Source organism: Podarcis cretensis (genome assembly GCF_951804945.1).
Source record: "Podarcis cretensis genome assembly, chromosome: 3".
NCBI classification, from domain to species: Eukaryota; Metazoa; Chordata; class Lepidosauria; order Squamata; family Lacertidae; genus Podarcis; species Podarcis cretensis.
The window spans coordinates 112,488,462-112,515,405 of NC_137172.1; the positions used below are offsets into that span (position 1 = coordinate 112,488,462).

The 26,944-nt window shown below is 44.2% G+C and overlaps 1 protein-coding gene across 4 annotated transcripts in view; it reads left to right on the top strand.

The window, feature by feature from the left end:
• The window catches only part of PAK5 (p21 (RAC1) activated kinase 5), a 130,262-nt gene extending 105,659 nt beyond the window's left edge, over positions 1-24,603 (top strand). For all 4 annotated transcript variants that reach the window (XM_079969807.1, XM_079969810.1, XM_079969809.1 and 1 more), the window contains 6 exons: positions 5,699-6,193; positions 8,689-8,822; positions 11,803-11,929; positions 20,289-20,414; positions 21,937-22,071; positions 24,028-24,603. In XM_079969807.1, the coding sequence (XP_079825933.1) occupies positions 5,699-6,193; positions 8,689-8,822; positions 11,803-11,929; positions 20,289-20,414; positions 21,937-22,071; positions 24,028-24,183 (1,173 nt within the window). In that variant the 3' untranslated portion in view covers positions 24,184-24,603. The remainder of the gene's footprint in view (positions 1-5,698; positions 6,194-8,688; positions 8,823-11,802; positions 11,930-20,288; positions 20,415-21,936; positions 22,072-24,027) is intronic.
• Positions 24,604-26,944: the final 2,341 nt, after the last annotated feature.

Consider the following 26,944-nt stretch of genomic DNA (forward strand, 5'->3'; position numbering starts at 1 on the left):
CTGGAGATGCCTTAGGACCTTTTGCATGCAAATCAGATGTTCTACTTCCTCATTGTGCTATCGTGATAGATTCAGGTTTAGAAAGGCCATATTGAAATACTGGCACTGATTTCAGTGGACCATTGGTAGCTACAGTCACCTGAAGAACATAAGAACAGCCATGTTGGATCAGACTGAAGGTCCATGTAGCCAAGCGTCCTGTTTCTTACATTGTCCAGAAAGCCCACAAGAAGAAGATGAAGGCAATAGACCTCTCTCCAGCTGTTCCCCTCTCAACAGAAACTGGTATCCAGCACAGATCACCTCATAAAGCCCCATTGATAGGTCTGTCTTCTGTGTATTTGTTCAACACCCTCCCCCTTTAAAGCCATCTAAAACAGTAGTCAGGGACGCAGGTGGCGCTGTGGGTTAAAGCCTCAGCGCCTAGGACTTGCTGATCGAAAGGTCGGCAGTTCGAATCCCTGCGGCGGGGTGCGCTCCCGCTGCTCGGTCCCAGCGCCTGCCAACCTAGCAGTTCGAAAGCACCTCCGGGTGCAAGTAGATAAATAGGGACCGCTTACCAGCGGGAAGGTAAACGGCGTTTCTGGCTCGCCAGAGCAGCGATGTCACGCTGGCCACGTGACCCGGAAGTGTCTCCGGACAGCGCTGGCCCCTGGCCTCTTAAGTGGGATGGGCGCACAACCCCAGAGTCTGTCAAGACTGGCCCGTACGGGCAGGGGTACCTTTACCTTTAAAACAGTAGTCATCACCACATGACAGCCAATTCCATAATTGAATTATGTGCTTGGTGAATATGTCCTCGCTCTCATCAAAATCGGATCTACTGCCATTCAGTTTTATTTGTGAACACCAGTCTTCACACACACACACACACACACACACACACACACACACAAGCAAACACACACCCTTTTCCTTGAAAACTTTCACCTTCCCTCGTAGGAAAGAGGTTCCAGCCACCTGCTGTTATCCACATTTCCCCCCGCTGTACAACATCCTTTTGTGGAGTAAGAAACTAAAATGCTCAGAGGTGCTAAGACCACCCAAACAGGTCAAAGGATGTCTTGAACCAAGGATATTTTTGCTCCATACAGAACCACTGGCATTACAGCAGTTTACCCATAAGGCAGTGGTGGCTAACCCAGGGCTCTCTAAGTGTTGCTTGACTCTACTCCCATCCTCTCCTACCAGATATCTACCATCTTAAAAGGATATTTTAAGCCTGATTCTTATCAAATGGCCTGTACTCAGCTACCTTCAGTAGCCTCATGCTTTTGAGTTTAGAATCTTAGATGCAATGCAGGAGTCTTCTCACAACTCACAACCCTGAGATTAAGAGCCTCATGCTCTACTGGCTGAGCTATCCAGTAGCTAGCTTTTGTCTGGTTCTTTTCAGTCCCAAAGGTTAATCAGATCACAAATTATTTTACATCTACAGTTAAACCTTTAGTTGGTAATCTAGTATGTGGTAGAAAGGAAATCACCATTCATTTTCAGGAATGTGCTAAAGCAACTCATTGCAATATCATTCATTTTGAACTTAATGCAGGAGTGCATTAAGCAGCCCTCTTGGACTACAACTCACATCATCCCTGACCATTGGCCATGCTTGCTTAGGCTGATGGGAATTGGAGTCCAACAGCATCTAGAAGGCCGCAGATCCCACCACCCCTGACTTAATGTATGGCCTCTGATAAATTATTATCCTTAGGCACGTGAAAATGCCAGCAATTGTCACTGTTCAGTTTTCGATGAAGAAAAGTTTTGACAAGGATACAATCCCTCTTATCCCAAGACTTACGATTCTGCAATTAGGGAAACAAATTCACAGGGGGGTTGGGAGGATTTCTCTTCTGAAGACTGGGTTGTAAACTAAGCTATTTCTGAACTGTTGTGGACAGTATGAAACATCTCCTGCCTAGTAAAACAAGGGGAATAGTCAGGGAAATTGGTTGTGTGTTGTACAAACAGATACTGCTGCATCAATCTGTCACGGTGGACTTTCATTTGATAGGAAACTGTGTTGCTTCACAGGCTTCAGAATGCCAATCAATGTTGGGCAATAATATCCCCTCTAACTCCATCAAGAAACGGTTATTCACACTTATTACAGGGGGTGCAGGAGAGAATGTATCAGAGTTTTACGTGGCACATGCTCTTTGCACTGTGTTGTGTTCCATCCTGCTGTCAGACTGACCGGGCAGCAGCAGCAGCTGTTCTGCTCAAACCATTGACAGCTAGAATCAGAGTAGATCAGACTTACCCCAGTAGTGGCTGGCCAGATGAAAGGAACTTCTTCCTATTATGTTAACAGTATAAGACCAGGACAATAGTCACTGTAATTTTGGAGAGCGATAATATGGTCACATTCCACTGATCTTATCCACACTAAGCTTTTCTGGTCTTATCCACACTAAGCTTTTCTCCACTCTTTCCAGTCATAGTCTGCTCTTTAAAGCTCCTTTGTCTTGTGGCTCTAGGCAGCGGTTCTCAACCTGTGGGTCCCCAGATGTTGTTGGACTACAACTCCCATCACCCCTGAGCTCTGGCCTTGCTAGCTAGGGATGATGGGAGTTGTAGTTCAACAACATCTGGGGACCCACAGGTTGAGAAAGGCTGCTCTAGAGCTTCCACTGTGAAAACCTCACAATCGAAGCAAACATCCATCTGTGGGAGAACTGAATAGACATTTGCTCTGATTCAGCTTTAAAGGGGGGGGGGTTGTGGGAAAAGCTTTTTTTGGGGGGGGACCACCCCAGAAATGCTCAGATGTGGAGCATTAAGGCATGGACCTCTGCCGGAAAGAGTTGCCCAAAAGGTAACTGGATTTAAAAAAGATTTGGTATGTAGCAGTCTGTAGGGTCAGATTCTACCGGTAGATGATTTCAACCAGGGGCGCCAACTATAGAGGGCAGAAGGGGCTTCAGGCCCTCAATATTTATAGGCGGGGGCTGACCCCCCATATTGAGGGGACCAACATCTCCCGCGGCTGCCAGGTGAACACTGGCCTGCTGGGCAAGCTCTGACCCACCAGGTGGGGGTGGGAGGCATGGAAGGTGATTTTTGCCCTCTGCACCCCCCCCCCCGATATCACATGATTCCATCCACCCCCCAATGTGTGTGTGGGGGGGTAAGTCAGCACCCTGGATTTGGGCTGAATAAAAATGCAAGAAAAACCCAGACGGCTTCAGAGAGGACAATAGTCACTGTAATTTTGGAGAGCGATAATATGGTCACATTCCACTGATGAGGAGATCTTGCCAGTTAAGAGGGTGCTGAGACTGGCATATCTGCTATAGGCTTGAATAACTGTAAAGACCTGAGCTGTGAATAAAGTACATAATGGGACTCCTAAAATCCCGTTCAAGTCGATGAGACCTGCCTTAACTGTGCACAGGTTTGCAATTCCGGTATACAAGAGCACATGTGCTGCAGAAGCAGCTATGCAACCCACAATGTGTGTTTAGTAGCTCTGCAACCCATGGTAGAAGGACACAAATGTAGGGTGAAATCTAGTGGGAAGTTCTCCTGAACTTGAGATGAATGGGACCTGCGATAGTTCAATGCAGATTGTGCAGGACAATTTCTTTGTGGATTGTGCCCATGGTCTGAAGGCTATGTCTGAAAACCAAGGATGAGAAGCTAATGGACCTCCATATCAGCCGCAGCCAATGTAGCCAGTGGTCAGGGTTGATGGAAGTTGGAGTTCAGCCACAGGTTCCTCCCCTCCATCTGGCTTCTGCAGAATTGGCTGCAGTTATCTCTACTAGAGTCATCTTGGTAAAGCAGGAAATCAGTAATATTTGATGACGCCTTGTTCTAAATCAGATTACTGGCCCATCTAACCAAGTGTCACCTGTGCCGACCGCCTGATGGTCCCTAAGGGTACAGGCAAAATTAGAATCATAGAATCATAGAATCATAGAGTTGGAAGATACCACAAGGGCCATTGAGTCCAACCCCCTGCCAAGCAGGAAACACCATCAGAGCACTCCTGACATATGGTTGTCAAGCCTCTGCTTAAAGACCTCCAAAGAAGGAGACTCCACCACACTCCTTGGCAGCAAATTCCACTGTTGAACAGCTCTTACTGTCAGGAAGTTCTTCCTAATGTTTAGGTGGAATCTTATTTCTTGTAGTTTGGAACCATTGCTCTCTGTCCGCTTCTCTGGAGCAGCAGAAAACAACCTTTCTCCCTCCTCTATGTGACATCCTTTTATATTACTTCCCACCCTTGCTGTCAAAGATCCTTTTAACTGAGCCAGTGTGGTGTAGTGGTTAAGAGCGGTAGTCTCGTAATCTGGGGAACCGGGTTCGCGTCTCCGCTCCTCCACATGCAGCTGCTGGGTGACCTTGGGCCAGTCACACTTCTCTGAAGTCTCTCAACCCCATTCACCTCACAGAGTGTTTGTTGTGGGGGAGGAAGGGAAAGGAGAATGTTAGCCGCTTTGAGACTCCTTAAAGGGAGTGAAAGGCGGGATATCAAATCCAGACTCTTCTTCTTCTTCTTCTAACTGGAGATGCCAGGGTTTCTTAGGCATCCAAAGCATTTGCTGTCCACGAACCTGTGACCGCCCCCCCCATGAATGACAGTTGCCTGCAATCTACCTGCACCAGAGTTCAACCAGGTGCTTCCAGCTGCAGCCATCAGTTGCTCCTTTCCCTAACCACTGAGCTGTGGCATTTACTATTCTTTAAATAATGTGTTTCATTGAAAGAGATTACTCTGTATCGGTTGAAACAAGTAGCATATAGATTATACAGTTGGAAGGGAACCTTCCCTGCAAAGCAGGAATATGCAGCTGCCCTATATGGGGATTGACCCTGCAACCTTGGCATTATTGATACCACCAAGTACCAATTGGTTCTAACCAAGTTACCCACTTAGTAGGGGCCAGCATTTGGTTCCTCAGAGATATATTGAGTAGGGAGCTGGCCATGCTCAGATGGCCCAACGAGAGATGCCACAAGAGCAATTACATCCTCTCATTATTTGGAAAACACTAATAATAATAATAATAATAATAATAATAATAATAATATACACTGACCGTGGCAAAGTTTATTTCAGAGGTCTCAAGAAACAAAGACCGTCATGTTCTAGAAATAACAAAATGACTACCTCAGTCTCTTTCACCTGCTGTTTAGTTGTTTTAACTGTATCTTGTTTTGAAAGTGTTTTGTGGGTCTATGGACCATAATAATAATAATAATAATAATAATAATAATAATAATAATTAATACCCTGCCCATCTGGCTGGGTTTCCCCAGCCACTCTGGGTGGCTCCCAACAGAATATTAAAAACACAATAAAATATCAAACATTAAAAGCTTCCTTAAACAAGGCTGCCTTCAGATGTCTTCCAAAAGTCAGATCGCTGTTTATTTCCCTGACCTCTGGTGGGAGGGTGTTCCACAGGGCGGGTGCCACCACCGAGAAGGCCCTCTGTTTAGTTCCCTGTAACCTCACTTCTCACAGTTAGGGAACCAACAGAAGGCCCTTGGAGCTGGACCTCAGTGTCCAGGCTGAACAATGGGGGTGGAGATGCTCCTTCAGGTATACTGGGCCAAGGCCGTTTATGGCTTTTAAGGTGAGCAGCAACACTTTGAATTGTGCTTGAAAACGTACTGGGAGCCAATGTAGGTCTTTCAATGTACGTGAAACCACGCTTACCTGTTGACTTGCTTCTTTTCACAGCTGGATTATGATCGAGCACAGATGGTTGTAAGCCCACCGCTGTCTGGGTCAGACACTTACCCTCGAGGCCCAACCAAGCTACCTCAAAGTCAAAGCAAAGTCACGTATTCAGGCAGTGGCTACCAGTACCCAGCAGTCTATCACAAATTCTCCCACTATCACCACCAGCCTTCTCTCCAGCCAAGCTCACATTACATTTCCACAGCTTCTTACCCAAGCTCCCCGAGCATCACTTCAAGTGCTTATCCTCCACCAAGCTGGGGCTCTTCCTCAGACCAACAGCCCTCCCGGGTCTCTCACGAGCAGTTCCGAGCAGCCTTGCAGCTGGTGGTGAGCCCTGGTGACCCTCGGGAGTACTTGGACAACTTCATCAAAATTGGGGAAGGCTCCACTGGTATCGTTTGCATTGCCACAGAGAAGCACACGGGGAAGCAAGTTGCAGTGAAGAAGATGGATCTCAGGAAGCAGCAAAGGAGGGAACTGCTCTTCAACGAGGTACGCCATTTTGGAAGTGTGGGAAGGTGCTTCCACCCTACTGATTTCAGCTGGGCTTGAGCACGCTGTTAGATTGTGCCCATTGGTTTTAAGTAGAGGTAAGGAAGCCATGCTGGGATGCAGGTGGCACTGTGGGTTAAACCACAGAGCCTAGGACTTGCCGATCAGAAGGTCGGCGTTTCGAATTCTCGCAATGGGGTGAGCTCCCATTGCTCGGTCCCTGCTCCTGCCAACCTTGCAGTTCGAAAGCATGAAGTGCAAGTAGATAAATAGGTACCGTTCCAGCGGGAAGGTAAATGGCGTTTCCATGCACTGCTCTGGTTTTCCAGAAGAAGCTTAGTCATGCTGGCCACATGACCCGGAAGCTGTATGCCGGCTCTCTCGGCCAATAAAGCGAGATGAGCGCCACAACCCCAGAGTCGGTCACGAATGGACCCAATGGTTAGGGGTCCCTTTACCTTTAAGGAAGCCATGTGTGGATGTGGGTGGCGCTGTGGTTAAATCACAGAGCCTAGGACTTGCCGATCAGAAGGTTGGCGGTTCGAATCCCTGCGACGGGGTGAGCTCCCGTTGCTCAGTCCCAGCTCCTGCCAACCTAGCAGTTCAAAAGCACATCAAAGTGCAAATAGATAAATAGGTACCGTTCTGGCAGGAAGGTAAACGGCATTTCCATGCACTGCTCTGGTTCACCAGAAGTGGCTTAGTCATGCTGGCCACATGACCCGGAAGCTGTCTGCGGACAAACGCCAGCTCTCTCGGCCTATAGAGCGAGATGAGCGCCACAACCCCAGAGTCGTCCGCAACTGGACCTAACCGTCAGGGGTACCTTTACTTTACCTTTAAGGAAGCTATGGGGAACAGGGAGATCTGGGCATGTCACCTTGAGCTCCTTGGAAGAAAGGTGGGCTAGAAACATAATAAAAATAAAATAAAATTAGAGGTAAACATGCCTCCAGATTGTGCCCATTTGTTCTAATTGGTCTTAAGGATGGCACTGAATTGGACAAAGTATCATTAAAATGCATATTCTGTATCCACATGTCTTGAAAGACACCTCTGTGAGCTGTTGGATGTCAGGGCTTAGCCAGAAACCAGGACTTCTCTCTCATACACAGAAGCCATTGCTTTGATTTAGTCATCCTTCTCCCATCTTTATGTAACAAAAACATTTACTCTCCCCCCACTTACTATCTCCTTAGCTCCAAACAAAACAGAGCCTTCCACAGCCCTTTTTGGCAACTGCCCCCAGAAGCTACTAATCTCACTCTAAGTTGCCAAAGGCGAAAAAGGAAAAGTTGTGTTCAGGAAGCTAAAGCAAGGAGGTCCAAAAAGATCCATATGTTCTCCAGAGTCCTGAGGACACCGGCTTACACAACCAACAGTTCCTCTATCTATCTGTCTATCTATCTATCTATCTATCTATCTATCTATCTATCTATCTCAATATTGTCCACGCTAACCGGAGTGGCTCTATGAGGTTTTCAGAAACGGAGTCTAATAATAATTTCCCCAGCCACTCTGGGCGGCTCCCAACTGACTATTAAAACACAATACAGCATTAAACGTTAAAAACTTCCCTAAACAGGGCTGCCTTCAGATGTCTTTTAAAAGTAACATAGTTGCTTATTGCCTTGACATCTGATGGGAGGGCATTCCACAGGATGGGCACTGCCTAGTTCCCTGTAACCTCACTTCTCACAGTCTGTCCCTGCCCTTACAGTAGATGCCAGGAATGCAACCTGGGATGTTTTGTATGCAAAGTACATGTTCTGCCCCCATGCTACCATTCTTCTATGAGGGTAGATGCTGGCACGAGACCATCTGCTGCAGTACTGGCAGTGTTCATAGAGTGCCACTCAGATGGGACCAGCCCATTCCCATTCCCTGTCTTCCCAAAGCTCTTTATAGAAAGCATTCATGCCACCTTCCTTAAATGTACAATTCATGATTCAGAGAGCCAAGTTGTGCCTATACAGGGCAAGCTTTTTCTCTCTCCATTTGCCAGCAAGATGCAAAGGAGAACAGCGCTCCTGTGTTGCATCTTACATAGTTTAGGGAAGAGGCATTTCAGCAGCTTGATTCACTCTAACTTGCACCCGCCTCAAATTCTATTTCTGCACATTTGCTGTGGGCACAGGAACCCTTTACACAATCATAAACCCATCGCTTCACATTGCAAGTCACTTTTTTAATTCACTGGGGGAAGGTCCAGAGTTACGAGGCAGGATTTGTGTCCTTCAACCAAACATATACCTAAAGCCCAGTTCCACATGAGGATTTTGTTTTGGTTCAAGGTCAATATGTTTTAGTTCAATGTTATTTTGCTGATAATTCACATTAAAACTCTTTTTTAAAGATGTGTGTGTGTGTGTCTTGCTGCTGCTGTTTTATAAAAAAAATGTATTTACAATTTGGCCTATGTGAGTTAAAAAACAACAGATGCGCAAAAACCCATTAGCACACCATTCAGAGGTTCTGCTCTTCTGTTCTTTCAGGTTGTAATAATGAGAGACTATCATCACGAGAACGTGGTCGACATGTACAACAGCTACCTTGTGGGAGATGAGCTGTGGGTTGTTATGGAGTTTTTGGAAGGTGGTGCTTTGACCGACATAGTGACTCACACCAGGTAAGCTGCATGAAATGGGTACGTTTTAAGACAAGACAACCCTTCCAGGCATTTGATAGTTTGCACCATGGTTTGGCTGCCTGCAAGGGCTTTCCCCATTTGCTGAAACTGGCTTGATCTCACTACATCAAAGTGGCATGGGTGGTGCTGTGGTCTAAACCACCGAGCCTCTTGGGCTTGCCGATTGAAAGGTTAGTGCTTTGAATCCCCGCGATGGGGTGAGCTCCCATTGCTCTTTCCCAGCTCCTGCCAACCTAGCAGTTCAAAAGCACGCCAGTGCAAGTAGATAAATAGGTACCACTGTGGCGGGAAGGTAAACAGCATTTCCGTGCTCTCTGGCTTCCGTCACGGTGTCTCATTGCACCAGTTTAGTCATGCTGGCCACATGACCTGGTAAGCTGTCTGTGAACAAACACCAGCTCCCTTGGCCTGAAAAGCAAGATGAGCGCCGCACCCCTCAGTCGCCTTTGACTGGACTTAACCATCCAGGGGTCCTTTACCTTTACATCAATGAACTGAACCCCTGTACATGGAGCATCAGCATGCATATAGAGGAGAGTAAAGTTTGTAAAATGGTGGAAAGGAAGGAAAGGATTTGGCATTAGCATTAAGTCAACACATTATGCCATTCTATCATTAGCAACAGCAGCAGCAGCAGTAACAATAACAGAGGAAGAATAGTTGGAGGGAGCCATACACATTGGGTACATCCTATCCTGCTAATTCCTATTCAATGCCTTGTCGTTTCCATGGCAACCTGTGAATTTGCTAAACATAGTTTGGTTGTACCATCAGATGTATCAGTAAGATGCTGCACAAGGGAAGTGTGGTGGGTTTGATTTCCAACATGGATGTGCTGGTGCCTGAGCAACTTGGAAGTCTGTGTGCTTAATTCTTTTACACTAGCTGATTCTCAAATAGGGGAAAATCTCATTTGCTCTGTAACTTTTCTGCTGTGGCTATTTTAAAGACCCGCTTCAGCCCACATGCTAAAAAAACAAAAAACCTCGTAGCTTTCATTAGGAGCTATTTTCTGAACTGTTAGTCACCGTGCCAAATATTTTGACAGGCATTTAATTGCAAACAGATGCTTCCAGAAAACTCTTAAGTGCTGTCATTAGGGCCGGGATTCATTAGAAGCACTCCTTTCTTGTTATTTGAACATTTTATGGCCGTCTCTCTAAGGTTTCGTTGAAGGCTTTGCAGTATTTAGATAAATAACACGAGGCCACAGTGGGCAAAATGCTCATTGCACCTAATGGCTTGACCACAACCAGGGTTGCAATTAGCTACTGACCATTCATTATTCAAGAGATGTTGGGAGTCTTCATCTGCCTGCACTCCCTGTCTTCACGATGGCAAACTGAACACGCAGTGTTGGCTCCATCCTTGTCTTGAGTGCTCACAAGGGTTTGCCAGTGGGATGGTAAGAGTTTAAGACCAAGACCTGGGAGACCAGGGTTCAGATCCCATTTCTGTAGCCTTATTAGACTATACCGACTGGTGGGGTCTGCGTTGCTCCCGGGAGGGAGAAAGGAAGTCAAATGACACTGAGGTTTGGTTCAGAGAGAGAGTTTATTCTGCTCTCAGGATAGCAGAAGGCACTTGCGTGGTCAGTTCACAGCAAGTCCAAAGAAATGAGAAATTTCATGCAGTGTATATATCCTCCAGGCACCCTCTCCCCGCTTCCCCAGGAATCCAACCATGTCAGCTTATACATGTAAGTTGACATCCATGACCATAAACAGATATTCCTGTTCCGGTATTCCTGACCATAAAAGGTTGTTCCTGTTCCTATACTCTTATCTTGGGGCAGGAGGTCATCAACTCCAAGAACACTGCTGGCACTGTTCCCGGACAAGGTCTGTGCGTCATTGTGGTCAGGAAGTAAGATAAGACCCAAATGTGTCATCCCTGCTCCACTTTGGAATGGACAAGGCCATTCATTAGGCGTCACGGACTGATAGAGGAGAGAGCTTTGTTTATACAGCTGGGTTCTTGGCTCAAGTGCTCAAGTGCTCAAGTTAATGCATTTTAGCTAATGGAGAAGGAAAAATGGGATTTGGGGGCCTATTTCAGACTGACTGCACAGTCAGATTTTAGATTTGGGAAACCCATTCCCTCACTTCCAGCAATGAATCTCACTGGGGGACCTTTGGCCAGTCACTTCCTCTCAGCCTGACCTACATCACAGGGTTGCTGTGAGGAAAAGGGGTGGGGAGTGAACCTTATGCACAACTTTCAACTCATTATATTTTTTTGTGTGAACTCAAGCTTATCTGTATAATGAAGTTGTTCTTAAAATCACGGAATCATAGAATTGGAAGGGACCATGAGGTCTAGTGCAACTCATTGCGGTACAAGACTCTTTTACGCAATATGGGTCTCTAACCCACAACTCTGAGATTAAGAGTCTATCAAATGAGCTACCGCCCACTGAAGTTGTGTCAAAATAATTTAATAAAAATAAAAATTAGATTGATGGATTATTATTTAATTTCTATACCACTTAATATGTTGAAAACATCTCTAAGCGCTGTACAAAAAGCTTTAAAAAACCCAGACAATTTAAATATTAGAAAATTGCACCGTTACATGTTAAAGTGTTCCATTAATACAAAGTGACTAATGCATATAAATCAATGTCAATTCATTTTCCTTCCTTCTCAGTCTCCCAGTTCTCACCCAGGATCCAAACAAACTCTCTGCTCCCCAACAAAAGTCTCATAACGAGAAGAGTTCCTGGAAGCAGCAGACATCACCCTAGTCTCTTACTCTAGACTTGCTTCCCTAGTGCCCCTGTTCCCTGCCTGTTCCCACCAAATGGAACAGCCTTTCTCAACCATGGGTCCCCAGATATTGTTAGACTACAACTCCCATCATTCCAGTGGCCAGTGGTCAGGGATGATGGGAGTTGAAGCAGATGAAAACACTACAGCAGGATTTGTTTCCATGTGTTGCTTTCTTTTAAAAATTCCAGAATGAACGAAGAACAGATTGCTACTGTCTGTCTGTCTGTCCTAAGAGCACTGTCCTATCTGCACAACCAAGGAGTCATTCACCGGGATATAAAGAGCGACTCTATACTTCTCACAAGTGATGGGCGAGTAAGTTTCTCAGCAGTTGATTTATTATTATGAATTAATTTTGTATACCAACCTTCATCCGCAGATCTCAGTGCAGTGTAGTTCACAACATGAGCATGTTTTTATGTTGAACAATTTCGTCTTCTTCTTCTTCTTCTTCTTCTTCTTCTTCTTCTTCTTCTTCTGGATATTGCCTCATAGAACATTAACTCTGGGTGGTGCATCTCGAGGTCCCCCAAGCCACCCCTAAATAATTCACAATTCACACATAATTTTTGTTTAAGGTTTCTGGCATAATTTTGGCCACAACTTTATTAAAGTACATAAATGTGAGTGGTTGCTTAGGCATTGGTTATGACTATCTGTCCCCACACCCAGGGACAGAACTGACTTCCAGATTCCAGCAAAAGCCAGTGAGGGAAAACAATATTGGGGAGAGCATGGAGCTGGGCACCAGACCCTCATTCCCCCCAAACCCCCACTTGCTTCCGGGGGCTTGTGCGGCCCTAAGCCCCATTCAGGGGTACGGACGAAAGAATGGCAAGCCCCTGGATTCCTTTAACAGAACTCCCTTTCCGCAGCAGAATTGGAGGGGCAGGCGCTTACCCCTCCACCAACCAATTTTTTAACCAATGCCTAACTGCAACCTTACAAGTTGTGACAATTTGCTAGGCAAAAACCAAATGGCACCAGCCAATCAGCCAAATGGGCAAAATTGCTACCAGGCCCCTGCCCCAAAAGCAGACGACCCCATGACAGGTATAGCAAGGTCAACGCAATAGCCCTAGATTAGGGGGGTGGGCGGGTGATCCGATGTACGCAGGAAAAGAGCCCAGTCAGTGCTGCGTGACTTGATTTTATAACCTTTGGTCCGTCCCCTTAAATGGCAACACCAAAATTTTCCCCGTAACCCAACTGCCCAATTGCTGCGGATGGTCATCCATACTAACCCACTCACCAACAGAGGGGTGGCCTGTTCAGACCCCACCCCAACACGTGCTCTCTATGAAGGAGAACACGCTTTGTGCAGAAATCAATTATAGGAAACTGAGGCCGGAATCAACACATGCCCCAAACATGAAAAGGGAGAGCTTCTGTGCATATGCAGAAAAAAATGGCATTTCTTTGCAGTATCAACCCCTCCCTCTTTTGGCCTGCTGCTTTGCATGGTCCTTTGGTTTGCAGGGAAGCGGGGGCTGCTGCTGAAAGGGGGAGCTGAAAAGCCCTACGGGCACGAGCGGAATGCCATCGATAGTGCTTTGGGTCCCAGCCAGATCATATAAAACTTGTTTCTGTTTCCTTTTTAACTGAACCTTACCTCTTCTTCCCAGCACTACAAAGAAAAGGTATAGCTGCTTGCTGCCAATTGGCTACCTGTTCAAAGTGTTGGTTTGGATGTGTTTTCCCCTGTACAGCCTGGGATCAGAACACCTGATAGTTTGTCTCACTTTGTGGCCTCTGCCATTTACAATTCCCTTCCGTTCTCTGTTGTCTTTATGGAGCCTGCTGGAATAACAACAAAATAATAATTCAGAACTGCCCCCTTTCTGCTACCATGAAAGCTCACAAAAATATAGGTCTAATGGCAGCTTTTTGTACAGTATTCTTTTTTTAAAGATTTTATTTATGCTTTTACAATACATTGGTACATCCATTTCACGATATTCTTCATCATCCTTCTGCATTATTCGACTTCCCCACACCTTCCTCCATGGGTTCCTTTCGACTCTTAGTTGTGCTACATACCCTTCCACTCCTTCTAGTTAATTTAGCTGCTGCTCATATGTCTGGTCTTACTTGGGGATTTATATAACTGTTGTAATTCATAAATATTCTGCATGGTTTTACCACTCCTCTCCTATGGTATGTTCATCCTGGTTTCTTATCTTTGCAGTCAGCATCACTAACTCTACATATTCTAACTTAGTCTAGCAATCCTCTTTCGCTGGACTGTTTTTTGTCATTCCACATGTGCATAGGCTATTCTGGCCACAGCAGTTGCATAAAGAAACAGATTTAATACATTCTTAGGTATCTCACCCTCTATTATGCCCCAAAGGAACATCAGGGGGTTTGGGCTGGGTGTTCATCAGTATGCGGATGATACCCAGCTCTACCTCTCTTTTAAATCAGAACCAGTGAAGGCGGTGAAGGTCCTGTGTGAGAGTCTGGAGGCGGTTGGAGGATGGATGACAGCTAACAGATTGAGGTTGAATCCTGACAAGACAGAAGTACTGTTTTTGGGGGACAGGAGGCGGGCAGGTGTGGAGGATTCCCTGGTTCCGAATGGGGTAACTGTGCCCCTGAAGGACCAGGTGCGCAGCCTGGGAGTCATTTTGGACTCACAGCTGTCCATGGAGGCGCAGGTCAAATCTGTGTCCAGGGCAGCTGTTTACCAGCTCCATCTGGTACGTAGGCTGAGACCCTATCTGCCTGTGGACTGTCTTGCCAGAGTGGTGCATGCTCTGGTTATCTCCCGCTTGGACTACTTCAATGCGCTCTACGTGGGGCTACCTTTGAAGGTGACCCGGAAACTACAACTAATCCAGAATGCGGCAGCTAGACTGGTGACTGAGAGTGGCCGCCGAGACCATATAACACTGGTCTTGAAAGACCTTCATTGGCTCCCAGTACATTTCCGAGTGCAATTCGAAGTGTTGGTACTGACCTTTAAATCCCTAAACGGCCTTGGTCCAGTATATCTGAAGGAGCGTCACCACCCCCATCGTTCTGCCTGGACACTGAGGTCCAGCACCGAGGGCCTTCTGGTGGTTCCCTCACTGCGAAAAGCCAAGTTACAGGGAACCAGGCAGAGGGCCTTCTCGGTAGTGGCGCCCTCCTTGTGGAACGCCCTCCCACCAGATGTCAAAGAGAACAACAACTACCAGACTTTTAGAAGACATCTGAATGCAGCCCTGCTTAGGGAAGCTTTTAATGTTTGATGTATTACAGTATTTTAATATTTTTTTGGAAGCCGCCCAGAGTGGCTGGGGAAGCCCAGCCAGATGGGCGGGGTATAAATAAATTATTATTATTATTATTATTATTATTATTATTATTATTATTATTATTATTATATCATCTCCAGGCAGGGGTGTGTGTGTCAACATTAGCATCTTTTTTATTTCTTTGTATATCATCTCCCAATATTCCTTAGCTTTTCCAGCCAGATGGGCAGGGAATAAATTATTATTATTATTATTATTATTATTATTATTATTATTATTATTACATTCTTCAACCTTGTGTCCTCAGAAGTTGTTGGGGCAACAATGCCCATCCCCCCGATCACTGGCCAAGCTGGTTAGGGATGGGCGGAGTTGTAATCCAACAACATCTGGGGACTCAAGTTTGAAGTATACCTCTTTCTGTTATCAAACAGCCTAGGAAGGTTGTGCCGAGCATTTGTTTTCCAAGAAGTAGAGATGCAGCTAGCTGCCACTGCCAAATAATGCTTTATCTTTCAATGTTCCTTCTGGATTCAGGCTGCATACACTTAGGCTTACCAAAATTGTGGGAATGTTGAGGATAGTAGGAGAGGATATATTGATTAAATATTATCCTTCCTCACTCACGCTAGTGAGCTAGTAGCAGAGCACATTCCCTTGTACGTTGAAGGAAGCTAGTTGATGGATTCATGAGAATCATTTGAGTTAAGCAATCCAGCCTGGCTTGTCCATATTGGATTGTTGCTGGTAAATCCCCTTTTGTTGCTGCTGTTTAGTCGATTAGTCATGTCTGACTCTTCATGACCCCATGGACCAGAGCACGCCAGGCACTCCTGTCTTCCACTGTCTCCCACAGTTTGGTCAAACTCATGTTAGTAGCTTTGAGAACACTGTCCAACCATCTCATCCTCTGTCGTCCCCTTCTCCTTGTGCCCTCAATCTTTCCCAACATCAGGGTCTTTTCCAGGGAGGTGGCCAAAGTACTAGAGCCTCAGCTTCAGGATCTGTCCTTCCAGTGAGCACTCGGGGCTAATTTCCTTCAGAATGGATAGGTTTGATCTTCTTGCAGTCCGTGGGACTCTCAAGAGTCTCCTCCAGCACCATAATTCAAAAGCATCCATTCTTCAGCGATCAGCCTTCTTTATGGTCCAGCTCTCACTTCCATACATCACTGCTGGGAAAACCATAGCTTTTACTATACGGATTTGTTGGCAAGGTGATGTCTCTACTTTTTAAGATGCTATGTCTATTGTAATTAGAGTATGTTAAAGCCAAGAGAAAAAAGGCTCAAGACACGATGGAGGTGCTTGCAAACTGAATTTCTTACTGTATTACCATTGGTCCATCTAGTATTGGAGCCTCAGCTTCAGGATCTGTCCTTCCAGTGAGCACTCAGGGCTAATTTCCTTCAGAATGGATAGGTTTGATCTTCTTGCAGTCTGTGCAAGCCTTTATCAGGAGAAAACTGGTAACTCTCCCAGGCACCCGGCATGATTCCCTGTTGACCTCCCTGGCTGCATTCCCCAGCAAGATCCAGGCGAGGTCTCGATAGGCGATTCTTCTCAAACATGAGAAGAACACCCCCACCCCCCGCTTTCCTGCCCCCGGCAGGGGAAAGAGATAGACAGAAACGTATTTAAATGCCTTTATTTCTGTCTTTGCAGCAGCATTCCAAAAAAACGTGACTGCTCTCTTCAAGCTCCAGCAGTCTAGTAACAAACACTTCCTGGACAGGAACAAACGGAAGAGCTCATATTACACTCTGAGCTAATTCCGGTGCTTCGCACTGTGAATTGACTCTCCCTCTGTTTCCCACGGGCAGTCCCAACATTCCCATCATGTTTACTTTTCAAGCTAGCACTTTGCAGCTGCATTGCATCCATATCGTAACAAGGGAGTCTTTTCTTTTCATGAGGTGGCCAAAGTATTGGAGCCTCAGTTTCAGGATCTGCCCTTCCAGTGAGCACACAGGGCTGATTTCCTTAAGAATGGAGAGGTTTGATCTTCTTGCAGTCCACAGGACTCTCAAGAGTCTCTGCCAGCACCATAATTCAAAAGCACCAATTCTTTGGGCGATCAGCCTTCTTTATGGTCCAGCTTTAGTTCCCTCTTAAAAACAATAATAAAACAACAGTCTTCTTTTAAAAGTCATGATAAGGTTTACTTACGTTCAGTTCACCGTATGGTCCTGAAGGCAGGCTTTAGCTTGCAGTTACCATTACAGAGAAAAGTGTGGGTTCATCCTCTGTTGGGAGTGAGCTCATATGCTGCTGGCTGAGAGCCAACAGACAGCAAAAGGCATCAAAGGTAAGAGTAAGCAAGAGCAAGAGAGGAAGATGGCTGCATGATTAGTCTCTTTATAGGGTCTGCCAGGATCATGCCCATCTACCTGATCACACGCAGGGGAAGGATGCTCCAGATCAGGTGTGACAAGAAGTCCTCCCTGTCTGGAGCAACACTCCCCTGTGTGTCCAGTCTGAGCAAACAGGAAATGTTGTATCTGACTGCTTCAGTGATGCAACATCCCACGAAAATTCTTTTGACTTCACAGGGTTTCAAGTTGACCGTGCACACCCTCGATCACTTACAAACCTGCTGCACAGTTGCAGTAGAGTTGACCGCTTGCAGAGTTTCTGAGAGAGAGTGATAGACCAACATCAAAAAGGAAAGAAAATTATTTTCATCATCATGAATAGATGTTATTTGGTTTTGCTTTTTTTTTTTTTAAAAAAAAGGTGCTGATGAAAAGCCATCTCCTCTCTGCTTCGTAGATATGCATACAAAGCCTCATTATGCCTATTACTCTCTACAATGCACATTTTGTCATGAGAGGTTGTATAATCCTTTTATTTTTCCTCCTCCTCCTCCTCTTCTTCTTTTTTTAAAAGGAGCATCTCTTTTATCTATTCAGAGGAGCAATCGACATGCAAAAACCTTTTTGCGCTCCTACAGCAAGGGAAAGGGATCTGGCACCCAAAACCTGCCTTGGCTGCATCTATTCTGTGGTATAAAAAGAAGCTTGTGCTTATGGGTGCCTTTGTTTTACAAATGGCAACCATTCTTTCTTTTGCTTTTCTTTTTTTCAACTCATGGGGTAGGAGAAATGGGCAAGAACTTGATTAAAAGTAACGTACGCACCGATGCCAAAAAACCAGATGGACAAGGCTTATAATAAAACGCTGGTCTCTGCGATTGCAACCATTTATGCAGCTTCCTTATTAACTCTTACTTCAACTTTCTGTTCTGGATCCCAAACTGTAACCGGACATGACAAATGAGCTGGAAACCTGGTGTGTTGCCTTTGCCGTTTCTGACATGCAAATCCAAAGACTCGAGGCTTGATCACAAGCCTTCTGCCAGGGCATCACAATAGGTGCTATCTGCTATCTGGATGGACAATAACATTCTAAAAAAACCTGGTTCTGCTATGAATTCATAAAAAGAATAGTTCCTCATTTTGCTCTAAGTACATCGTCGTTTTGCTAGCAGAGCTGGCCAAACTGCAGTGCGAGCTTACATAATGTCTATTGTGTTGTTGTTGTTGTTGTTGTTTAGTCGTTTAGTCGTGTCCGACTCTTCGTGACCCCATGGACCATTTCTGCACGCCAGGCACTCCTGTCTTCCACTGCCTCCCGCAGTTTGGTCAAACTCATGCTGGTAGCTTCGAGAACACTATCCAGCCATCTCGTCCTTTGTTGTCCTCTTCTCCTTGTGCCCTCCATCTTTCCCAACATCAGGGTCTTTTCCAGGGAGTCTTCTCTTCTCATGAGGTGGCCAAAGTATTGGAGCCTCAGCTTCAGGATCTGTCCTTCCAGTGAGCACTCAGGGCTGATTTCCTTCAGAATGGATACGTTTGATCTTCTTGCAGTCCATGGGACTCTCAAGAGTCTCCTCCAGCACCATAATTCAAAAGCATCCATTCTTCAGCGATCAGCCTTCTTTATGGTCCAGCCCTCACTTCCATACATCACTGCTGGGAAAACCATAGCTTTTACTATACGGACCTTTGTTGGCAAGGTGATGTCTCTACTTTTTAAGATGCTATGTCTATTGTAATTAGAGTATATTAAAGCCAAGAGAGAAAAAAGGCTCAAGACACGATGGAGGTGCTTGCAAACTGAATTTCTTACTGTATTACCATTGGTCCATCTAGCTCTGCATTGTCTACACTGCTCTCCAGGATTTCAGACAAGTTTTCCTCGCAGCCTAACCAACGGTCTTCATTTTCCAGCACATCCCTTGATGAACTTTATTCATTCCCCCTTATCTTGGCTACTTTGTGTTGTTTTTCCCCCAAAATTGTACTTTTCATCTTTTATACATTTCATTAATTTTACAATCATTTTAACATTTCAGAGCTTCACTTCCTCCTCCCTCTATCTGCGGTTCCTTAAATTTATTTTTAAAAAAGTATCTTCTGCATATTCAGATTCATTTAATTGGCTCATTTAATTATCTACTTTAAATATATACTCTTATGAAACTGCAGGTTATTCCAATAATCCTGCCAATGTTTTTATCAGTTTGCAATTTATCTGTAAACATTCAATAAACCATTTCCATTCTTTTATATATAACAAAGTTTGTTATCTTGATTTCTTATTCTTCCAGTAAGTTTTGCCATTTCTGCATATTCCATAAGTTTTTGTATCTATTCTTCCTTTGCTAGGACTTCTGCTTCTTTCCATTTCCAAGAAGTAACATTCTTGCTGCTGTAGTACCATACATAAATAAATTTCTTACAATTTAGGTAGTTCTGCCCTATAATTCCCAAAAGAAAAGTTTCTGGGTTTGTTTGTTTTTTAATATACAAAGGTTATTTTGAACATCCTTTTCAATTCATTATATATCATTTCCCAGTAAGCTTTAACCTTACTACAAGGCCACCACATATGGTAAAAACAAGCTTCTTTCTCTTTACATTTCCAACATTTGTTTGATTTAGATTTATACATTTTTGTCAGTTTATTTAGTGTTAGATACCAATGATATATAATTTTCATACAATTTTCTCTTAAACCACAACATGCTGTAAATTTTATATCCATATTCCACAATCGTTCCCATGCTTCCATATCTATATTATGACTGATATCTATTGCCCAGTGTATCATTGAGGATTTTCGTAGATTTTCCTAGGCTTGATTACCTAGTTCCTCCCAAGGTGAGGGGAAGTGGACCTAGCCAAGTCTGGCTGGACAGTTTACTCTATGGTATTAACCCCTTCATGCACATTTCCCAGTAAGCTTTATCTTGGCTACTTTGGGAAATATGCAATTCCATCACTTACCAAAGCAGAGCCTTGCTTAGTTTTAACAGAGAATTATCAATACTGTACAGCTAAAATGATGAGCATCTGCTAAATATGTCTGAATACTGCTCACTGGACTATTTCTCTAATGTGTTATTTATTTGGGTTTTTTTTATTTCAGATAAAATTGTCAGATTTTGGATTCTGTGCCCAGGTTTCAAAAGACGTTCCGAAACGGAAATCACTTGTTGGAACCCCCTACTGGATGGCACCTGAAGTGATCTCCAGACTGCCTTATGGAACAGAAGTAAGTACAACTGGTGTTTTGTTCCATACAGCAACATATATTCATTTTATCACCCATTCCATTAAACTCCTCCAGGAGGAGTTTGCCCTGCACCCCAGGGTCACGCGTGCAGGCAGACTTTGGCTGCCTGCTGGTGGAAAGTGTGTTCCCTCCGGACCTCACTGTCCACTCGGCGATATCCCTACACCTTACAGCTGCACATAAGATAAGGACATTGCATTTTAGGGCCTATCATACTGAAGTTGCAAAATAAAGCACGGCTCATTATTTAATACTGTGTTTTAGCTTTCTGGTGTTGAGTATTTTCATAAATAAATAAATAAATAAATAAATAAATAAATAAATAAATAAACCTACCCACTAAACAGGATTTCTGCTCAGATGATTTCTTGGGCCAGGGTGCCTGTAGTTGATGGGCAAAGCCACCCTGTCAAAAATATTATTGAAATAAATAAAAAAATTGTCCAGTAGCACCTTAGAGACCAACTAAGTTTGTTCTGGGTATAAGCTTTTGTGTGCATGCACACTTCATTATTATTTTTTTGATGTTTTGTCATGTTTTTAATATTCTGTTGGGAGCTGCCCAGAGTAGCTGGGGAAACCCAGCCAGATGGGCAGGGTATACCTATTATTATTATTATTATTATTATTATTATTATTATTAATATAATATAATATAATATAATATAATAATTATACTATAATTATTTGTTCACTGAATCCTGAATCCAGCATGACACATTCAATCGAAAGTTATAACAACAATCTGCAGCATCTTTGAATTTAGCTACTCCACCCCCCACAAAACCTACATGCTGACTGTGCAAGCACAGAAAATATAAATTAACTCATAATCAATCTCAGTTCGAATTAGAAAAATGTTAACGTTCACTGAACCAGAGTCAGGGCTCATTATACAATCAAGGATTAACTGTACTGCACTTGATCTTCACCAAAAGGCCGAGAATTACAAATACAATAGATTTTGACTTAATTAACTAATTTCTAATTTCAGTGGCATTACTAAATTTAAGCATAGTCAGTGATACCCAGTGAAACCCAGTGCATGGAAACTGGTAACACTGTCTATTCCAGCAGGAGAAGAAATTCCAGATTTTTTAAAAAAGCACTGCCTAGGTTGGGATTAGATATCTTTCCAGAGCCACCCTGAACCAAATGTGTAATCTCACTCTTGGGACTCAGCTACATTAGTAAAAAATAAATAAAAATGTTTTGAATGCGTTTTAAACATGCAACGCCAGATGGCACCGCAGAGCAAAAAAGTTATATGTGATTTTTACATAGCATTTTTTTCTTTTGTTACAATGATTTAATTTCTGACATATTCGTAGAAGGTTTTCTCCCTGTGTGTAGATCCGCCCTGTGTCATCACTCCTTCAGGAGAGATTTTCACCAAGCAGACTTAGCTCTTTTAAAAATGTTGATAGGACAATGTCTCTAAGGGGATTAGACACCTGTGTGCAGCACCTTTCAGAAATTAATACATGGATGTATATTGCAGGTGGATATCTGGTCCCTTGGCATCATGGTCATAGAGATGATCGATGGAGAGCCGCCTTATTTCAATGAGCCACCTCTCCAGGCAATGCGCAGGATCCGGGACAATTTACCACCAAGGGTGAAGGATCTACATAAGGTCAGAGGGTCCACACTTTCATGAAAGCCCTGGTCAGTCATTCTGAGCCTCAGGCAAATAGAACTGCATGAGGGAGAGAGCAAAGAACATGCTTGATGGCTCCTGTCTTCACATCTCTGTCGCCCTGTGTCACCCACATAAACATGATTGGAGGAGAAGGTCTGTAGTGGTGAAGCTGCTCTATCCCTCTAAGGCTCCCTGCATGATCATGACTCAGTCTAAACTATGCACAGGGAGCCTACCTCTCCGGATAAAGCTCACCACTGTAGACCTTTGCCCCCTGATGTGTGGAAGGTGATGGACAAGGGTAATAAGTACATGACTGAAGGGTTCTGGGCAGCTGGGGAACCTTTGGCCCTACAGATGTTGCTGGTTCATAAGTCCCAGAAGCTTTTCTTTTGGGAATTATAGGGACAGAACTACATAAACTGTATAGAAACTTATTCATGTATGCTACTACAACAGCAAGAATGTTACTTGCCCCAAAATGAAAAGAAGCAGAAGTCCTAGCAAAGGAAGAATGCATACAAATCTGTGGATCTGGTGGAACGCTCTGTCACAAGAGACTAGGGCCCTGCGGGACTTGACATCTTTCTGCAGGGCCTGCAAGACAGAGCTGTTCCACCAGGCCTTTGGCCAAGGCACAGTCTGACCCCCTCCTTCTGTAATCCTCATAGAACTCTAGCCCAATGGTTGCCATCAGTTTGATTCTGAATTGATTTTAGAATGTATTTCAATTGACTGACTGTGATTTTATGTAAATTGTGCTATTTTTACTGTTGTTAGCCACTCTGAGCCTGGCTTTGGCCAGGGAGGGTGGGATATAAATAAAATTTTATTATTATTTTATTGTTAAGAAATATGCAGAAATGGTGAAACTTACTGGAAGAATAAGAAATTAGGATAACATTTTTTTTTTTTTTACAAAATAATGAAAATCGTTTATTGATAAATTATAAACAGATAAAAACATTGGCAGGATTATTGTAATAAACTGTAGTTTTATATGAGTATAAATTTAAAGAAGATGAATAAATGAGCAAACTGAGTTAATTTGGATATGCAGAAGATATTAAAAACAAATTTAAGGAACTGCAGAAAGAGGGAGAAGGAAGTTTTGAAATGTCAAAGTCATTTTAAAATTAGTGAAATGTACAAAAATGAAAAATATAAACAAACAAATATAAGTCCCATCATCCCTGACCATTGGTTGTAATGGCTGGGGCTGATGGGAGTTAGAGTCTAACAGAAACTGGAGGGCCAAAGGTTCCCTAGACCTGAGCTAGTGCACCCCTAACCTCCCATCATCATGTTAAGCACTGATGGACTGAAGCCTTGTGCTCATTACCAGCTACCTTCATAAGAAGAGGCCTGCAGCATCAGGTCACTGGACCATCTAGTCCAGCATCCTGTTTTCACAGTGGCCAAGCAGATACAGATGCAACTAGATTCATCCTCAAGCACATCCCTGAACAAATAGGTCCTCGAACTACCTTGTCTTAGAGTTAGTTGGATGATGGCGTTCCTGGACCTTCTGCTCAGAATATAATCCTCTGCCCCAAAGCCAAAGCTTCACCTTTTGTTCACCCTTGGTACCTTTGGGGTTATTTGGGGGTCAGAGAAAGAGGAAGTGGTTGGGGCTATGAACAGAGCGCTGTTTGGCACATACCTGCTCAATGATTTGCACACAGCTTCACACACCTGCTCATGAAGTCGGCTCCTGTTGTAAGCCACTTGTTTCAATTTCTTGCAAGATTTGAAGAGGCACAATCTAGAACTTCGCCACCTTATTCCCACCTTCATTCTGCTGCATGCATAGACCGGGTCTTGGATAATGAACTCCTGAACATATGAAAGTCCCACAGCTGTGCTGCACATGGCTATTAAATGACAGATGGCTGCAGCACCAATCATTTAGGTGTTGCCTTCTTCACAATGTTGCTTTTGCTTTTCCAGGTTTCCTCGGTACTCCGTGGCTTCTTAGACTTGATGTTGGTGAGGGAGCCTTCCCAGAGAGGAACAGCACAGGAACTGTTGAGACACCCATTTCTGAAAATGGCTGGGCCTCCTTCTTGCATAGTGCCTCTCATGAGGCAATACAGGCATCACTAAATCCAGTAGGGTTCCCCCCCTCACTTTTTGTTTCTTCTGGAGGAGCTGGATGAAAGCTGGCAAGTGGGCTGAAGGCACCTCTGTTGAGCTACCACTGCTGGCACACGGTGAAGGAGACTTCTCTGAGTTTATGAAGATACTTTTTTCCCTTTGCTTGGTAACCAGGCATGTTGACAGTTAATACTCCTGTGTGAGATGCACCTTTCACAATCCATCGGTGTTGTTAGTCTGTCAACTATCGAAGCAGAAGGACGTTACTTGTAGCACAACCCAGATGGAGCATCCATTTTTTATTTGAAACCGAAGCAAGGCGGCACTTCTACTTCAGAAGGACTTTTTTCCTGACAAAAACGAACAAGCACTTTTTATCTCAGTTGTAGCAATGTGACGTATTTTGAAATGAATTTGTAATTTTCTGTACATTGCTTTTGATAATTTACAGTACTTTGATGTCATAGCGGTCGTGCTGGTAGAGGTGGTAGATGTAAGTTAATAAGCATTTGAGCGAGATCTTTCCTACTTTTCTATCCCTTTTGATGAGAAAGGAACACACACACACACTTTAACAGCTCAGAATGTTGACAAGAACTTTTCATCTGTGTTAGTCAAATGTACATCTTCATTTTGCAAACATTCAACTTGCTGAGCAATACAAGGTACCTTTTCTCCCCTTGGAAATAATGTGTAAAGATTGTCTGGAAGCAATGAGTATCATACAAAATACACAGGACCTTATGCCAAGGGCTGAATTGCATATTTATATTTATCATGTCAAACTGACAGCTATTGTGTGGCAGTATATCAAATCATCAGTGTCCACAGAAAGTGTCCAGATAGAGATTTGCTTGCCAAGAGGTAAGCTTTCCAGTTGTGAAAATATTTCAATTGCAAAGGCTGCAGTTGAGTGGCGTATGCCACTTATGACATATGCCTATAGCTGGATGCTGATTTTGCTTATGCTCAAACTCCCGCAGCCCTGCCATTGCCTTTGTTTCAGACAGGCCTGCACAATTTGTGAACACCAAACTAAACACAGACCTCTGCAGTCACCTGCTGTGGCCTGCCAACAGCTCACTATACCACAATGCACAGCTAGCAAGCTGTGTCCCTTTTGGTCAGTTGCACAGATGTTGTGCAGGCCTGGTTGTGTGCAGCTTGTAGTGTAACAGCAGGAGTCTTGGGGCTGTACCCAATGAAGTCATCCCATTCATGCAAAGACTCCCCATTGGGGCAATGCAACTCTCCTTCTCCTCTCCCACCTTCCCACTGCGCCCTAGTAAATCTCTCCTAGAGTGTTGGAGGGAGGGACCAAACGAGATGTTGGGGGAGATCCACAGGAGACCAGAGAGAAGGAAAGCATTATTGCGGAAACAGAAGACCTCACATGGATGGGACGACTTCATTTTTCGAGTGGAAAAAGTAAACAAAAGAATCCCATTGACCATCCAGTTTCACATCCTTTATAGGGCAACATACGATGTGTCTGGGGACCCAAGTCAACTGGAGAAGAAAGACTTAATGATTGGGCTCAGCTAGCAATGTGGGCGATTCTTTGTGTTAGTCTGTGTTGACTCCAGTGTCACAATATTCGTATTCATTATTTAAAGTCACGCTTTGGGAGTCAAACACCAACCTCAAGATGTCCAGCAAGTGACAGGGCATTTCCCAAGTTGAAATCCAAGTGTTTGTAAGATTCCAGTCGACATGTTCACCATTCAGGGGGAAATGCGGTGTAGACCCTATTGGAATGTGAATTCAGCAGTGACTACTACAACCAATTTTGTGTTGCTTGTTGAATATATTTGCATGTTTACCATAGACCTATAGCGCGTTGCCTTTATAAGTGCTTCATAATTATTTCCATGATGGAGGGGGTTTATTTATTAATGATTTTTTTAAAATTATGCACAATATGAAAGCCATGTATTTTCCAACTTTTTTTTGTTATTACTGACTTCACTTGAAAAAAATTATCTGACCCAAAATCTAACATATCTGGTTAGAACGTTTTGCATTACGAAGGGTGTTTCTCCCCCCTCAACACAAATAAGTTGGTCATTCCCTATTGTAATAAATGAGAAGCAAAACAATAAGTTAGAAGGCTGTTGATTCTAGATAGATTTGTCAATAATGATGAAGATCCTGTACTTTATTCCATCACAAATACATTAATTATTTTTTAAAAAACAAAGTCAAAAAAGTAACTAAGTAATACTTCTTCAGTTTGCATAACACCTTAAGGCTACAATCCAGTATATACTTAAAGGTAAAGGTAAAGGTACCCCTGCCCGTACGGGCCAGTCTTGACAGACTCTGGGGTTGTGCGCCCATCTCACTTAAGAGGCCAGGGGCCAGCGCTGTCCGGAGACACTTCCGGGTCACGTGGCCAGCGTGACATCGCTGCTCTGGCCAGAGCCAGAGCCAGAGCCAGAGCCGCACACGGAAACACCGTTTACCTTCCCGCTGGTAAGCGGTCCCTATTTATCTACTTGCACCCGGAGGTGCTTTCGAACTGCTAGGTTGGCAGGCGCTGGGACCGAGCAGCGGGAGCGCACCCCGCCGCAGGGATTCGAACCACCGACCTTTCGATCGGCAAGCCCTAGGCGCTGAGGCTTTAACCCACAGCGCCACCTGCGTCCCCCCCAGTATATACTTACCTGGGAGTAAATCCCATTGAACTCAGTGAGACATCTTTCTTTGTAGGCATGCCTAGGCTTGTGCTGTTAGTGCTTAAGGGGATTATCACAACTAAAGAAATAAA